The sequence below is a fragment of the Tetrao urogallus genome (assembly GCF_951394365.1).
Source record: "Tetrao urogallus genome assembly, chromosome: 1".
In the NCBI taxonomy this organism is placed as follows: domain Eukaryota; kingdom Metazoa; phylum Chordata; class Aves; order Galliformes; family Phasianidae; genus Tetrao; species Tetrao urogallus.
In genome coordinates, this window is record NC_136813.1 from 88,376,322 (window position 1) to 88,393,248 (window position 16,927).

Sequence of the window (16,927 nt, forward strand, 5' to 3'; positions counted from 1 at the left end):
TGCCTGGATACGTGACAGCTACAGCTTTTTTTGCATGCATACTCATATAAGATTTGTATCTGTGTGCTTTAGGATCTTGATAATGAGCTGTAGGTCAGAGCAAGCAGTGGCCAGGATCTCTGATATTCTCTTACCTTGTGTCTCTGTTGAGTGCCTTGCTTGACACACCTGATGTGGTCCCAGGAGTACATAGGGCCAGGCAGTGTTTGGAACCAACACTTACTTTTAAGTGGCCACCAGAGGTTGCTGCAGAACGATGGACACAGCTGGGAATGGGTTTGCTTTCTGCCTACATCCCATAAATGGTGTTAGGTTCCTCGTTTTGAATTCAAACCTGAATCCTGAGCTTAGCAACAAATTGCACAGTTCTGGTACTGATGTGATTGTTTTTTTCCAATGGAGTTGAAGCAAAGGTTAGCCCTGACTCCTTGTATATGTTTATGTCATTACATAAAAATGTATTTCTCTGTGTGCTGGTTTAATAGTGGGGACCAAAAACATTGGTTCAGCATCCTTGTTGCTGTAGCTGACTATATGAAGAAATTTCTTATGATGAAAATGAATTTTTCTGGTGTGGATTTGGGTAGGGCTTGAAAGTTTGCTTGCTAAAAAATGTAAAAACGTCTGTTGGTTTTATTTGTTTGCTTTAGAAAATCCTAAAAATGCTGTTTTTGATTACGTAGTATTTGTGTTTATATTTTTCATCAATTCAGTAAGCATGTATACGTTGTGGGAAACATTTTCTTCACAATTACATGAATGTAACAAATCTTAAATGTCTCAATATGCATAAGAAGCAAGAAGATGAAATCAAGAAGTGTGGGAGGAAAGATCGCTTGGAAGAGTATGCTCAAGAGGATAAATGTTAGGAACAGTGTGGCTTATTTGTAATAATGTAACCTCACACATGAATATATGCTATTTCAGGCTTTTCTGAGAATATGTTGAGGCAAAAGTACACGGGAGTTTTTGATGCATAGTTTCAAACACTTTTATTGTTTGCTTGGAATGTGACAACATTTTAAGCACCCTTACTTTTTAATGTCTGTTTCTGTGAGTCTGTAAATCCGTCTTTATGTAAGTTAAAATGATAATTTTGTGCCGAGGAATTGCATCCAGGCAATCATGCTACATGAAATTCTGTGTTCAGAAAGCAAAGGGAAAATGCACTGCCAGATGAAGCACAATTTCCTTACGCTCCGTCACAAAAATTAGAGCTGTATTATTTTCTAAACATCAGCTGCAGCTAGTGAGTTATTGTGTGTGTAAAACAAGAAGTCTGAGAAGAGTTTAGCAGCAGTTTGCCCAGCCTATGGTATTAGTGAGTGAAGATACAAGTGGTTCATGCAGATCAAATCAAAGAAGTGTTCGTTAAACCATTTATGCTACATCATCATATATGATGTAAAAAAAAAAAAAAAAAAAAAAAAAAAAAATCTTAAAACATATTTTATCCAAGTTAAATGGAACTTTAGAAAATGGAGAATTGAGAGGTAGTTTATCTGTAACTAAAACGTAGCTAGAGCTACTCTTAGTCTTATCTTATTAGCTAGCTCTTGATTGCATTTAGAAAAAGAATGTTCATTTCTTTCATTTCTTCACGTTATGGTTACTACAGGACTGCAAAACAATAAGTCGGCTGACGTTCTCCTTCCAAAAATGCCACACCAGAAGCAGTGTCCACATGAAACTTGAGAAAGTGTAGTTTCTGAGGATGGAAAATCCATACAAAGGTGTGAGAAACAGAACCACTTTTCTCATTCCTTTTTAAGATACAACAGTGGGATTTGGAAAATTGGGGTAATTCCTTGGATAGATAACTATTTATAGGAAGCTTGCTTTTAATTGCAGTTTGTAGGTTTTAAAGAATGGGACTGGAGCTCAGGGACATCTTTTTCAAAAGCGAGAGAGCTAGGCTTCAGAACTAGCTTAGAAAACCCACAGCACTGTGGTTCCCAGATACTGCTATAATGAGAAGTAGGGGCACAAACTTTGTCAGAAACTATGCATCTAAGAGAAGATTTTGAATTAGAAGTCAAATGTCTTAGAAAATTTGAAAGTAAGAATCACTGATACGTTACCTAGGGTAGAATAGAATACACTTTTTTTTTTTTTTGTGTGGTTTTCATTTATCATCTTCTGAAAGGGAGAATACAGTTATGAGGGCCACATTTTAGAATTTTGCTCCCAGGTCCAATTTAATGGTTGTGCTCATGTTTTAGTATTCTGAGGAATCATTTGTCCGTACATTTCAGTATCTTGTTATGTTTCCTATATTTCTGCCTCACAATGCTATATATAGATATACATAAAGTATCCATCACCTTAATCAGTGAATAAATAGCTTTTACTCCGTTTCCTGGTTTACATTCAATAGATTGTGTATTAGCTTATAATTTTTTTACTATTAGCACAATTTTATTGGTTTTTTTTGTTTGTTCTTTCCTTTTTTTTTTTTTTTTTTTTTTTTTTTAATTAGCTTCCATCTAATTCAGTTTAAGTTATTTGTGAAAGTGTACATGTGAGGAAAAGATGACACTGTCTCTAGGGGAAGCAAAGCTCTTAAAAATGTAAGCTATATACTTTGCAAAAAGAAGTCGTCGCATGCGTTCTTGTGGACTGTTAACTCTTAACAGCTTCTATGGGAAGGGTAAACTTTTCATGCCAAATGTCCTGAACTCATATTAGATATCTCCAGTAAGAGGGCGTCACCAGACAGATAATGATTGCACTGATTCGTTTCTTCATTTCTTATTCAGTAAAATGTATTTCTAAATAACCTAAAATAAAGGCGAAATAAATGTTTTGGTTTGTATATATATAAAATTATATGAACATACAGCAAATTTATACTTCCTGTTTAAAATACCTTGCAAAGATATGTCACAGCCAGTGGCATAGCTAGAAGGGATAGAAGGGAGCAAGCATACTTACACATGTTTTGTACACTGGTATAAACATTTCTTAGTTGTGTGCTTCTTTGTGTTACACGCTTCTGATTTAGCTGGCTACTTAACAGCCACATTGGTGTAAAGTTATAGTTGTGAAGCTTCTTTTAAGCTGATGGTCACAGACCCTGTTACAGAAAAAGAGTAAGCCTTAGCCTGCAATTGAGCATGACCTCAAGTTTAGGAAGACTGTACCAACTAGTCAGGAGAGGACAAAGTAGGACAACTGATGGAAGCTGATCTTCAAAGAGGAAATAGAGTTAATTTATCCTATTTTGGAATAGGAGGTGATTACATGAATGTGAATGTTCTCAGAAGAATGTTTATATATCTTCCTATATTCTGGTCTGTATTTCTTGGTCTTATTTTATTTCCCTTGCCCACAGGAAATCCATCTTACATTTTTAAAATGGCTTGAGGAGAATGTAAATGCTGAAGGATTAATAGAATCCAGCAAAGTGTCTCTTAAATTTGTTTCGTCTTGTGAATCGAAAGTGGAGATAACTCCATCTCTCATGTCAGTCGTCACCGAGATGGGAAACTTCTCATCAGAACATTTCAGCCTGGAGACATATCAGCAGAATCTACAAACAAAGAAACTTGGAAAGATTGTTTTATTTACTGAAGTTACCACCTCAACAATGAATCTTCTAGACGGGTAAGACAGTGATCCAGACCATCTTGAGTAAGCTTTCTGATCTGAAATGTGCAATTATAGTAACACAGTTTTCAGAAAGAAGCATTTTTCTCTTTTTTTAATTGGTCACCTACAAAATATCCGAAGTCAAAGCAGCCGATTGTATTTCAGATAGGATGTAAAAGAGAATTTTTGTGTTCACAGAACATTAATTGATAGTGTATAAAAAGCTAAGCTATAAAGGTTGGGAAGGCTTGAGCATGACAACTTTTTACTTACTGGTCACCTTAATTGTTACTCCTCTTGAAAATCATTAAAACTATCATAGTAATGTTTAAGGTAGTAAGTATCCATATCTAGGCGATTACGTTCATTTTCCAGTGCAAGTTATTTTCTAAGCTAGTTATTTAACAAAAGTAATACCAAATAGACTGGGGCATTACTTTTAACACTGCTGTTTCTTCATTCTGTTTAATATTGTTTTGCTCAATATTCCACTAAAATGTTCTTTGGTGCTTGGTGGTTTGTTTGTTCGTTTTTTTTTAGATGTCATTTAGGATTGTAGGCATTTTCTTCATCACCACGCAGACGATGCTTGTGAATGAGTTGTGAGATATCTTTGAGGAAGTAGTTTGTTAGAGTTTTGAATGGGATTAAGCAATATGAAAATCACAGCTTCCAAATCTTATGTTGCAGCCTATGTACAAAGGATATACTGTTTTGTTTCAGAACGTGAAATAGTCTGATGGATCAAACTGCCTTTGAGAAGTTGTTGCTCTTCAGAACAGATTTTTCTGTATGTTCCCACCTGTACCTATAACTCTTCTTGATAGCCACTTTTGAATATCAATATTCATTCACTTATAGAAATTGCAGGTGAATTTTACTGTTGAATATAACTTCAGTAATTTTGATCTGGATTTTTCTATGAGCATAATCAGATAAACAGCCTTGAATGTTGTTGTGTCTGGTTAGTTAACTAGTAATAATAGCTTTACTTGGAATCAAATACAAACTTCTTCAAAACCAAACTATTTTTTGTATGTGCATATGTACATATGTTCATACACTAAAAAATGTTGCTGTCCAATTTTGCCACAACCCTTTTCCCAGATGTACATCTTGGTCCTGCAGCTGATTTTATGAGAGCTTTTGGGCGTAGGCGGGCTTTTTTTTTCAATATAACCCAAACGAGAAAAATGGCTTTTTAACTGAAACATTTGTAGTATTCATTTCTTTTCATTCAAGCCCATTGGACTGAAAGAAGACTTATTGGGAAGAAACAGTAGGAGTGATAACTTAATATGTCAGCACCTTTAATCATTGACAGTTGTTTTTGGTGGTTCTTAGTGCCAGTATCTATACCTCTCAGTAAGATGAAGCATACTATTAAGAATTTGTGAGTTTGTTTAGATATCACAAGCTAAATATAATTACGTCTGGTTATTTTATTTATAACATCCAGTAGGCAAGGGAGCTGAGCGAAGTGGTCTTGTTTTTTCAGTGAACCTGGAACCTTTTATCTCTAAAGTGATGTCACAGCAGGGTATGCAATTCTCAGATTTGTTTTTTACTAAGTAGTTCAAAAGTAGTGAAGTGAGTCTTCAAGATTTTCCCCCTTGTGATGGAACTCAAGTAGCTGGCTTTCTGTCTGTAAACCAGATCTGTCTCTCAGGTGAGAAGATGGTCCTACTTGGATTATAGTTTGGGAAATAAAATTTCTTACAGAAAGCCTTTTGTTTTAATGATTCAAAATGTTTGTCTTAAATATTGTGGTTAATGTTACTGTAAATACACTATTGCCATAGATGAAAGAATAATAATGTGATGTCATTTGTAGTTCAGCAAAATACCTTGAGACTTCATAAAGAGTATCAATGCATAAACTGCTAGAAATTGATGCAATTATCTGTTAGATATTTTTCACAGACGAAAAGAATGTCAGTTTATAATGTGCTTCCATAAGAACCAATATGGATGTGTTAGGATATACAGTATGTCACTTTTTTCTGCTTGCCAGTTCTAAGTGAAAGGAAAATATGTACTGGGAGAAAGAGCAAAGCTGCTTGTACACACACAAAAAATTACCTGTTTGTCATTTGTAAGTATACACTATATGTATATGTACATATATGTAATCAAGTAGTGCAATAAGCAAAATAGCCAAAGTTTGCGATGACTGAAAATATGACTCAGATTCCTCAGTAACTTATTCCATTGGATTAGCAGCAAATTTATTTAGTACATTATTTAGTAAATTATAAATGAATGTAGCATTTAGCTTCTGTGGCTTTAGATTTTCTTATATCCCTCCCACAAACTGAATTGCGAAGTTTTGCCTCCCTTCCTTTTCATTTCCCCAAACCTTCATACCCCCCAAAAATTAAGACATCGAAGGAGAAAGTGGGCTGGAACTAATTTAATGGCTGAGTGACCTCACAGTAGAGAAACAGCCGGAGCCTAATAGGGGTCTTTGTCTACATTTCCACCCTGGCTGGTAACGTGCCAGTCAAAAGTCAAGCAAGAAGAACAGGTGGAAACTATTAGACCTGTCATAAAGTTTGAAAAATTGATTCTGGAGTCTAAGTGAATAGATTGAACTTGACAGTGTTGTCCTAAAGATTCTAAGGGAAAATTCTGTAGTTTAATCTGGAATCCCTTGATTGTTCATTAGCTCTCCAGATGGCATGTCTTAACATCTTGCATATTAACATACATTCTTTATTGTCATTGGCATATGTTTATATGTCCTAAGGTAACAAGCAAAGTGTGAATTCACCTGTAAGTATCTAAAGTTAAGTGGTATTAGTCTAATTGCAAAACAAAGATTTGCTTAAATATCATATAGTTTTAAATAATGAAAATTGTCTCAGTGTTTTCAAGTTAGAAGTTAAAGTGAATTGTATGAGACTACTTTTAAAAGCATTTCAACTTTTGTTTCTTAAACTAGAATTTAAAATCCTTACCAAAGATAGGATCTCCTGTCTTTTTTTTTTTTTTTCTTTAAAGGATTATTCTTTCCACAAGTCAGAGAGGAATTTATTTCAGAAGCCTTGTGTATTTATTCAAATATATTTATTCCAGTGCCACCTGAGCAATTTAACCTTTCCAGAAGCAGTTCCACATCCAATGTCTTCTCAGAGAAAGGCTGAAATTGTATGATTTACAGTGAAATATTATTTTTAAAGATACATCTGCTATACTGGTACAAGAACTGGACTGTGGAGATGCATGTAATAAGCTTGCAAAACCTGAGGTTGATAAATGAGTGTTTATTTCTAGTACACTTAAATTGACTGGTATGGTTTCTTGACTGTTTCATTAAAAATAAATAAATTAGGTATTCAGTTTTATTCATTACCAGCACGTATTGTCTTGTTTTAATACTTTGGCAGAAGTTATGATTCAAACATTACTAAGTGAGCATGTGATATATTGTACATAAAATTACATTGTGGAATCTTTCCCCAGTATTTAAGAGTGAAGGCAGCTTTTATTGTGCCATTGTTAGGATAAGTTTGTTACAACAATGGTGCGTTTCAATTAAAATGAAATGTGTGAGAAAATTACTCTCATAATTGCTGAATAGGATATTTAAATAAAATGTCAGTTTAAAATAAACAATTTCCAAACAGTTAAAATCTTTGCCAAAGAAAGTCTTATGCCTTTTTAGTGGCTGTTTAGTTTTTCTTTATAGTCTTCAAGATTCATTGTACTACAGCTCTAATTCAGAAAGCATGCATTAGGACTCAAATTTTATGTTAAAACTCACTCATGTGCTGCTTATGCAGATTAATGAAAAGTAAAAACAGCTTATATCTGAATGAAATTGGAATGCCAGTTCAGAGGTACAGATGAGTTGAGATTGACAAACTGCATTTTGTACCTAGTGGGTGTTTTGTTTTTTTTTTTCCCTCAAATCCTTATCATATTGTACTCTATGTAAACACAGCAGATACCTGTTTAGTCATTTAATGCACCTCCATGATCTCTTAAATTCTCTGTTTAAACCATATTTTATATGAAACAAATAAAAAAGTTAAAAACAGATGAGCTGAGGGATTGGGGTTGGCTTGAAAACATGGTTTGAAGACAGAAACTTGGAATTAACACAGCACGCACAAAATATGCCATATAGTCACAGTGTACATATTTATCCCATCATTAGACATGTCTGTCTAAACCTTTCAGGTATTTGCATCAGAATTCCATGATGACTGGGTGACAAGCACAAACTGTTGCTCTTGCAGCTATTGACTCAACTTGATTGGCCATTTTCTTTAAATCTCTGGAAATTGTTTACTACTTCTAGTAATACCTTAGCAAGCCATGTCTCATAATGTAGGCTCAGTTGAGTAGAGGAAGCAGTTGTGCTGTGTGGTCAAAACCAGTTGCAAGAAGGCTGGTTTTCACAATATTTTGAAATAGAAATCTTGTTTTTGTTCACATGAAGATGTATGGGTAGTTGGATTACAAAGTCTTCAAAGAGTAGTCTTTTTTTAGTGTGTTTCTAGTACATCAATGGTCTTCTGTAGATACATATCTTACCACCAGTATTAATACTTTGTAAAAATTACTGCCCTATGTCCTACATCCTTCCCCCTGAAGAGTGCATGTTAAGAGTTAGGAGGGTTTCCTTTGTCTGAGGGAATAGGCATTGTTATTGCATATTTTAAAAATTTACACTGATAAATTGGTCAATTGTGTGTAAATACATTTTCTACATAATCATTAATATAGGTAGATAAAATTAAAAAAAAAAATTCAATTTGGACCACCAGTCCTTCCTTATGCAGAGAACTCTCAAAATAGCATATGTCACTTTTAAAGCCTGAGATTCTTTGGGTTTGTTTGTTGAGCGGTATTGGGGGATAGGAGCATTATGTTTGATAAATATCTAACCTGAAAACTGAAGTTAGATTCTAGTGACTGGAGATCTGCTCTTTAATGAATTTCACTCTTTTAATCTACATTTCTCCCATTAACCTTGATACAGTACCATATTCTTTTATTCCATATATCATTGGGATTACTAACTTTTAAATTTGTTTGCTTTCTTTTTAGGATTGAATTTGCAACAGGATTTTTATTCTCAAAAGAAAAAAAATTGGTGTAGTGGAATAGCTGCTTCCATGCTTGTTTTCCTTGAGGATATTTTCTTTCTTTCTGTTATTGCCATTTTGTGCCTTTCTTTGGTGGTAGAGGTTAGCTCAAGTAACAGACTGTTTAATTCCCTTGAACCAAATCAACAGTAACTTTTACTAATTCAGTTTTAAACATATATTATTTCCTTCCATATTCTTCTGTTCACTTATTGGTACTGTTTTGCATCATCCTATGTTAGAGAAAGCTGTCCTTCGTTCTGATAACAAAAGATCATACAGGAATTTTTGTAAGGCAGCCAAGAGTCTGTTCCCTTCCTTGCCTGCGAAGAATTCGGAAGTTTTTGGCACTGATTTGGTTCTGTGCCATTCCCAGACTCTTCCTTGAGATACCATTTTTCATTATGTGCTTGCTGAAAGACTTCTGTATTAGGATTTGTCAGCTCCTTTGAGTCAATTTTCCTTGCCTTTCTTTCCACCTGTTGTGAATGATTCGTAAGGGCACTGAACAATTAGGTCCCTATTTTCTTGTCACGCACCTTGTGTATCTGATTTTCCATGGAATTGAAAATAAAATATGTTCCTTTTATTTTTTTTATTATGTAAAATTAGTAGATTTTCTTCCTGTTAATGAAGTGGGCCCCCTTCTTGCGTGGTTTCTATCAGTGTAGGGGGAGGTTTGACATTCCCAAAGGGGATTGAATTATAAAAAAAAAAATACCGTTTTGCAGAGCAATTAACCCACATTGAACTCTTACAGTATATTGCATTATCCCACTGCTGGAAGTTCCTAAACAATTTGTATTGTAATATGAATACTTACTTATCCTTGGGATGCCCGTCATTTGTTAGATATGAGAGGTAACCTTACAAGACTGCTCAGTTAACACGATAGCTAGAGAATGGAAAAGAAAGGATTTGAAGAATGTCTTCCTGCTTTGTTTTAAAGCAGTGCTGTCTTTGTGCACACATTTTAAAACAAACTTTTCAAATTAAGATGAAAAAACTTGAATGCTGAAATTAAAAATCACATTTCCTTGAAAAACAGGATTGCCTTGAGAAAGTGTTGTATTTTACAGTACAATATACGTAATATAACAGAATACAATATGTGATATATTGTTAAATTATTTTTATTAATTTGCTAACTCTGTGATTGCCAATTCAACCTTTTGATTTTAAATTTTATTTTGTAGGAAAACTGTTGCTTAGGATTAAATTGTCCAGAAGCACTTGTCCATTACTGCTTGCACCTCATTGAGAAGGAGTGTTAGGTTAGGAAGTTGAGAGTTTTGATGGGAAGGCTTAAAATGTATAGGTCATGGGTAATGAGCTCCTTTGAGAGAAGAGAAAGTAAAGAGATTTTTGTGCTTTTTCAGTCATTTTGTACCGTATTGTTAATCAAAACAGTCAATTCTGCAGTATCAGTGCGGACATGTAACAGATAGGGCTGTCATTCTGTTCTTCACATTGCTTTCTGCATACCTGGAAACCTGCCACCTTATTGCCATGAGTCCAAAGTCAAAACGGAACATCGCCCCTGAGGAAGTTTTGTGTTTATGGTAATAAGTAAGATGGACATAAATCAGTGTGATATGACCTGATGACTTAAAAAGGTGAGATAAGGCAAGAAGACTAAATACCTTGATACCTGCCTCCATAGTTTACCTTCCCAAGGAGCTCAGAACTTTGGTAACCAATGGGGCTACATTTATCTTCATGTCTCTTTACTATAATCATTAGACTAGTAGTAAATAAAAGATGATGCAGAAAATCATATCAGCTGTTAGGTATTCAGAAGCACTGGGAGGAGGATATGGAAGTGATATGATAATGTGTGCTGTTACTCACAGATGCAGGTGAAGACATCTCCGTTTAGGAGCCAGTAAAGATTCAGTTTGTCAAGACACTGCATGTTTCATATGCTGTAGACCTTCTAAGGAGATGTGCTGAAGATATTCAGCACATGCAAGTTCTGAACAGACTGCCAGTTTTTTTCAGAAAATGGGAATTTGGAACTGGTTGGAAAAGCTGAGCCTTGCATACTTTGCTTTGGCAACTTCTCTGGCCATTATAGTTGTTTTAAGGATTGCATAGGGCCTATTTCGGTCTTGGAAGTAGAATTATATTTGCAGAGTGATTTTTAACTGATTTTAGGAAGCTGATGGGAAGAATCCCTCTTTTCAGCTTTGGACAGAAATGTGTTGTGCAGTAAGTTTTGACTTTATCTGTTTTAATTGAAACTACAATGAAGATCTGAACTCTAAACTAAAATTAGATACAACCACACAAAATGTGGGTTATTCTGTGGAGAAGCCAGTTCCTCATTCTGAGTCTACATGGACAAGAATATAATCAAATTTCTTCAAAGCTTGAAGTTAGGTCGTGGCTTTCAGTTTCCATTTAGTACTTCTCAGTCTCTTTGCCCTTGCCAAAAAATCAAAAAAGAGAGAAGGTTTGGAATCATAACACTGTAGGAGCTGAGGTAGGATTTGATAGACTTAAGCATGATTGTTTTGAGGAATTTTAAACAGCACCTGTTCCAATGCTGTTAAAAATAAACGTACTGATTTATTTTTTTTTTTATTTTTTTTTTATTCTTATGCTGCCAGTCAGAAGATAGTGATTTGGTTTCATAATAATTCCCTGATTGTTTCCAGTGCTTTCAATGCTTGCATAATTTCTACCTTAAGCAGTAAAATAAGAAAATCCCACAGAATCTGAATTATTTTATTAAATCCCAGTGGCCTAATTTATTTTCACTTATACTCCTAGTTAAAATATTTTAAGAATCTGTTTGTATTCAAACGAACCCTTGCATTTATCACACCTCATATCATTTAGCCTAAAATGTCATGGCCTGCAGAATGGTGTGTAAAAACGGAGGTTCCCCCACTGCAGTTTTGTAATCCCCAGGATTGCTATAAAGTACAGCACCTCGTGTTGCTTTCAAAAGAATTTACTGGCATTGTTCTTGCTGCTTAACAATTAAATGTGGATGAACTTCCAAATGCTTTTTTGTAAACTTGAACCAACCCTGTTTTTTTTTTTACTGATGGCACTATCTGACGTTAAATAAGCAAACAAACAAAAACATTAAAAAAAAAAAAAACACACAAGAAAAAAAAAAGCAATACAGAACAAAAACCAAAATAAATATTTTGAAAGATTCATAGCAAACAAAACACTTTTTTGCATCTTACATTAAACAGCTGTGGAATACAACTATAGGCTATGTATAGACCTTTTTACTTCATGTCTAAATGGATCATCAGTATATCTCTTCATAGAGGAATTAAATTGAGGGTAGTGAAAAGAAATCAAGAAGAGAAAGGAAGAAAAGTACGGAGATGGAGGCTGAGATACAGGAAAGACGAAATAGAAGTATGATATTCAAGGGAAACAAATGTGTCTACTGAATATTTCCCTGAGAAACCTTAAGGTAAAATAAGTGATATATAAAAAGGTTGCAATATTAATTGGAAAAAAATCTACATGTTTTCAAGAGTGTTTAGCAAACCAATTATTTATGAGAAGTATAATATTCCATTGTTCAAATGGCAACTTATTTACTGAAAGATAATTTTTTTAGTACTTTAGTTTAGCTTTTTTTTTTTTTCCATTCTGAAGTTCAAGAGGCTGGTATTAACTCCACTTAGCATGTGGTGATTACATTTCTAATTTTTTTTTTGTTTGTTTAAGAATTGTGAAGTATGAGGAAAGGACTTCATTTCTTTCAGGTGAAAAATAATTTTCTATACCATTTTTAATGAATCTTTAAATGATGGTGTTCTGGTTTTCTTGTTTGCTTTTAGCTGCACTTTTAATCATATACCCTTTTAAATATCATCAGCAGCATCTTTGAATAATCAGAATCCTGAAAATTGCTTATATTTCATGGTTTTAAAAATGTGGCATTCAACATATTGCATTGTATATTTTGGATCTCATATGTAATTCATTAAATTATGTGCTTCATGACAGTAGGAAACCTTCAAAATTTATTCTACCCAACTGTAATTTTTCCACCCTTTACTATCTTTATTCAGTGTAATCAATGGCTTAAACCTAAGACCTGAATTTGTCATATACTGAAACCATTTTGTCATACAAACAAGCTGCTACAGACCCAGTTCCCTTTTAGCTAGCTATGTTGATTTTTGTATCTAGGAGCTGAAGTTTAATTCACATAGATTTCCACAGAGCTGTACGCTGTCGCCACACAGATGCAAATTGATTATAGAGTATATGATCACAGCTATTTCCTGGCATGCAATGTTCTTCAGGGTTTAGTGTGTCTTTTTTTGTTTGTTTGTTTTGTTTGTTTGTTTGTTTTTCAATCATTTCTGATGTAAAAAGACGAGGAACTATTCTGCTTAGTAGCCAAACATAGACTTCATAGTACCAACAATGATATTATAAAATTGCTTTCATCTGAACTATTGTTAATCTAAGCAGTTAATGTCTTCTAGGTGCACAAAGGTCAGTAAGACCTTACAGGTAAATTGATTCTACTTCCTAATCTGTGTTTGTGGAATCACAGAACATCTTGGATTGGAAGGGACCTCAAAGCCCACCCAGCCCCAACCCCTGCCGTGGGCAGGGTTGCCCCCCACCAGCTCAGGCTGCCCAGGGCCCCATCCAACCTGGCCTTGAGCGCCTCCAGGGATGGGGCACCACAGCTTCTCTGGGCAGCTGTGCCAGCACTGCACTACTGCTGTTTCCAGTAGTTTTCACATAAACTTCCAGCATTTTGCTTTGTCAGTAATTTTTGTTTATTTTCTAGTTTTGGTTCAATTTGGTATATGTTTGAGATGAATAAGATATACAATTTACTTTCACCACTAATTGATAAGTGCCTCTATCATTATTTAATAACACGTGCCTCTTTTTTTTTTTTTTAAAGTAATTTCATGTTGAAACAAATCTGGTAGTTGCTGGCCAATAGGCAAGGTAATGCTGGCCACATTCAGGAGAAAATCGGATTAAGAGAAGTCAATTGTATTTCACTTCTGTACGCAGATCTTGACCTGGTACATGATAGAAAAAAGAAAAAAACACAAAAACCCAACACTCGTCTTGGTAAACTTCATTGAATGTAGCCTTTTGTGTACTCTTAGAGCTCATCATTAATCTGTTTTTAATCTTTCATTTCTGAGCATGGTTTGAAATTCGTAACTTGTTATGGCTAAATACTAGAGAAAAGAAGAGAACTTAAATCTCCTTTCCTTTTGTCTGTGTCAGATCAGCTGACGTGAAATGTGTAAACGATGTATATATCTGATGTACGTCTTTAAGAGTTTTCATGCTTTCTCTATATTTTCTGTTATTTCTGCCAGCTTATTATCCCCAAAACCAATGAATACTTTCTAAGGCTAGAGAATGGCTTCAAACTTCTGTTTTCATAGTATGAATAAATAGTTGTGTCAAGTTTGAAATTCAAGACGATTCCATTTTTTTTTTTTTTTTTTTAAATAACAATGGTAGTTAACAATAGTAGGACAGTAGTTCAAGAAAGTGAAAGCCAAAAGGAAAGAATTAACTCATAAAATTAAACTATTTTCAGCTGCTGGTTACAGAAGCATCTTTCCTACAGTTTTATGCAGATATGGGAATAGGTGAGAAGAGATGGGCATAAATGTCTGTTGGGGATGTCTGCAGGCATATATATAGATTGTTGTCTTATTTAATGGTAATTGATTTTATTCTTCAAGACTCACCAGAAAATTTTACAAAGTATTTCTATAAATACTGTCTAGTAAACAGCACAGAGCAACAATTCACTATGAAGATTTTAGGTGCAATACAGTCAAGGGTTTTTGGGGTGAGGATGGAAGAAAAGGAGAAGAACAAGTAAACGTGGAGTAAAATTGAAGACTTCATTTTATGAAGTCCAGATCAGTCAGTAAGTGGGTTCTGATAAATGTTGGCTGTAATATTATTCAGTCTGGGGGGATGTCTGCTGGTCTATCATTAGCTCTACTAGGAAGGTTTATTAATGCTCCAGATCGTTCTGCGTTGTTTTTTTTTGTTTGTTTGTTTTGTTTTCAGTATGGCATGAGTGCAGAAATTATGGTAGGCAGTTTTGAGTGTACAGAAAACTGGAACATTAGGATTCTGCCTGATAAATTGTTGTTAATCTAATGTACCCATTAGAATTTTCAACATTCAGCAGTGATCAGAACGGATAATATATAGTCATTTGCAAGTTATTTTTCAACAGTGACTGAGTAAACTGTAGCCCAAAAACTCTAGCTAAGAACTATAGCCCTTTATATGTGAAGGAGATAAATATTCTACAGTCAGCAGAAGCTGTAATTGAAGATATTCATAACAATAGGATTAAATTGGTTTGGGGGTGGAAAATAGTAATTTGCGCTGATGCATTAGCTTAATAAACTGGTGTGCCAACAGTAGAGGTTAAGAAGGGTGAAAATGTTCTATTTTGATGTTTTGCCAAGTTAAGCAGAGAAATACTGTGAGCATGAACCAAGTGAAATGGAATGCTTTCTATTGGCTGACGTTTTTCTTTGGGTTTCAAACTAGAAATCTCAGTGAGTGAGTGATAATTCATAAGTGGTAAAGTGTAACAGTAGATAAATGCCCTTCCTGCCCTGCTTCCTCTCCCACTGAGGAGAAATTGCTGAGCAAGAAATTGAAGTGCTGAGGTGTTTATTTTAGCACTGAGAAACACTTGTTACTTCAAATATTTGCCTGCTTGTATATCATATCTATTATGCCAGATGTGCCACATACAAATTAGACATGGCTCATAAAGTGTGGTAACCCTAGATTTTTCGAGATTTTGAATGTAAATTTTCCCTTTATTTAACTGTTCTCTAGCTCATGTCAAGGAGGCTTTCTACCAATGCAAGGCTCTATAACTTTAATTAATATCCTCAGTGGATTTCTTCCCATATTTGAAACATATACCTTATTCTGTTCCTCACTCACGTGTATTTTATATGTGTATATATACATTTAGAAGGTGTTACAAAAAGAAATTTAGAAACAAAGGTAGTGATTATTGGGTCCAGAACCATTTGTCTTAATCACTTGGCTTGATATGCAGCTGCATTTACTATATATCATGTCCTTATTGGAAATAGAGAAGTTTCTTACCTGATGTAGGGAACCTGGTTTGACAGGGGAGTTGGATTCGATGATCTCTGGAGGTCCCTTCCAACCCCTACAATTCTGTGATTCTTTACAGTGATAGTAATTATACAAAGAAGGCATAAGCTACATTCACATTACTAGATCCTAGGTCAGAGATGTATAAAATATAAAGAAACCAGAAGTCAAACTATCTATAATTTCTTTTTGGTTTTTCCTTGTACTATGAGATACTTCAAGTAAACATTTAATGCAGAATGTGTTTATCTCTCACTCTATGTCTAATGGCTGCTGGCATAGGAGACTTCACAGTGTGTGTTATTTTGATGGAAGAGACAGTTGGATTTTGTCAGGCTGTGTTCCAGGCACCCTCCTCTGAACTTCACAGAAGAGTTGCCAGCTCTCTTGCAGACTAGCCTGTTAGGCATGTTGTCAAGTTTTAGCTGGGTGTATAGTCATCAGGCAGTAAGATCAGCAAGTAAGGCAGTAAGATAATGCAGCACTAGGTGATTTGAATGAATTAGTCTTCAGTAAACTACAGTGGGGTTTCTTTTCTGTATTTAGTGGAATCATTAAACACCGATTTACAAAAATCTTTTTGTGAATGTGTTTATAAGCTTCAAGCACATAACTAATTAATAAAACTAAACGGGGAGGGTTGTGTATTAAGAAGGCTGTTAATTTTAAAAAAATCACAAACTTTCATTGTTTTCAATCTATTATGTACTAAAGTATTACTAAAGATCTTTTTTTATTTGGTGATATTAATGTCATCAAGGGAGTGAGCTGTGAGGCAAAAATATTTGCTTAGTGTGTTTTCAGTTTTATGTGTTCTAGTAAATCTGAGGTCCTTCGTTCTGGTTTTTAGGTTTTGAAATACATTAACCATGTTATGCAGTGGCTCTTACCCACCTCGTTACAAGAAGGGTAGGAATATGATCCCTAGATGTGGTTTTGCCTAAGTAGGTGATTATTTGTGTGTATGCCATTTGTACATAGATTTCCGTACTGTACCATGTTACGTACTGTTTTAGGTCTTCCTAGCATTACTTACATGTACATACAGTTTTTTTTATGTGTGAATGAATTCTGGAGGGTGGTTTTGAAACACTGATATTCGTGTT

At 34.7% G+C, this 16,927-nt stretch overlaps 1 protein-coding gene across 1 annotated transcript in view; it reads left to right on the plus strand.

Moving 5' to 3' along the window:
* The window catches only part of HLCS (holocarboxylase synthetase), a gene marked incomplete at both ends in the record, with an annotated part of 111,790 nt that overhangs the window by 33,670 nt on the left and 61,193 nt on the right, over positions 1 to 16,927 (plus strand). The window contains one exon of the mRNA XM_079549385.1: positions 3,335 to 3,606. Within this exon, the coding sequence (XP_079405511.1) occupies positions 3,335 to 3,606 (272 nt within the window). The remainder of the gene's footprint in view (positions 1 to 3,334; positions 3,607 to 16,927) is intronic.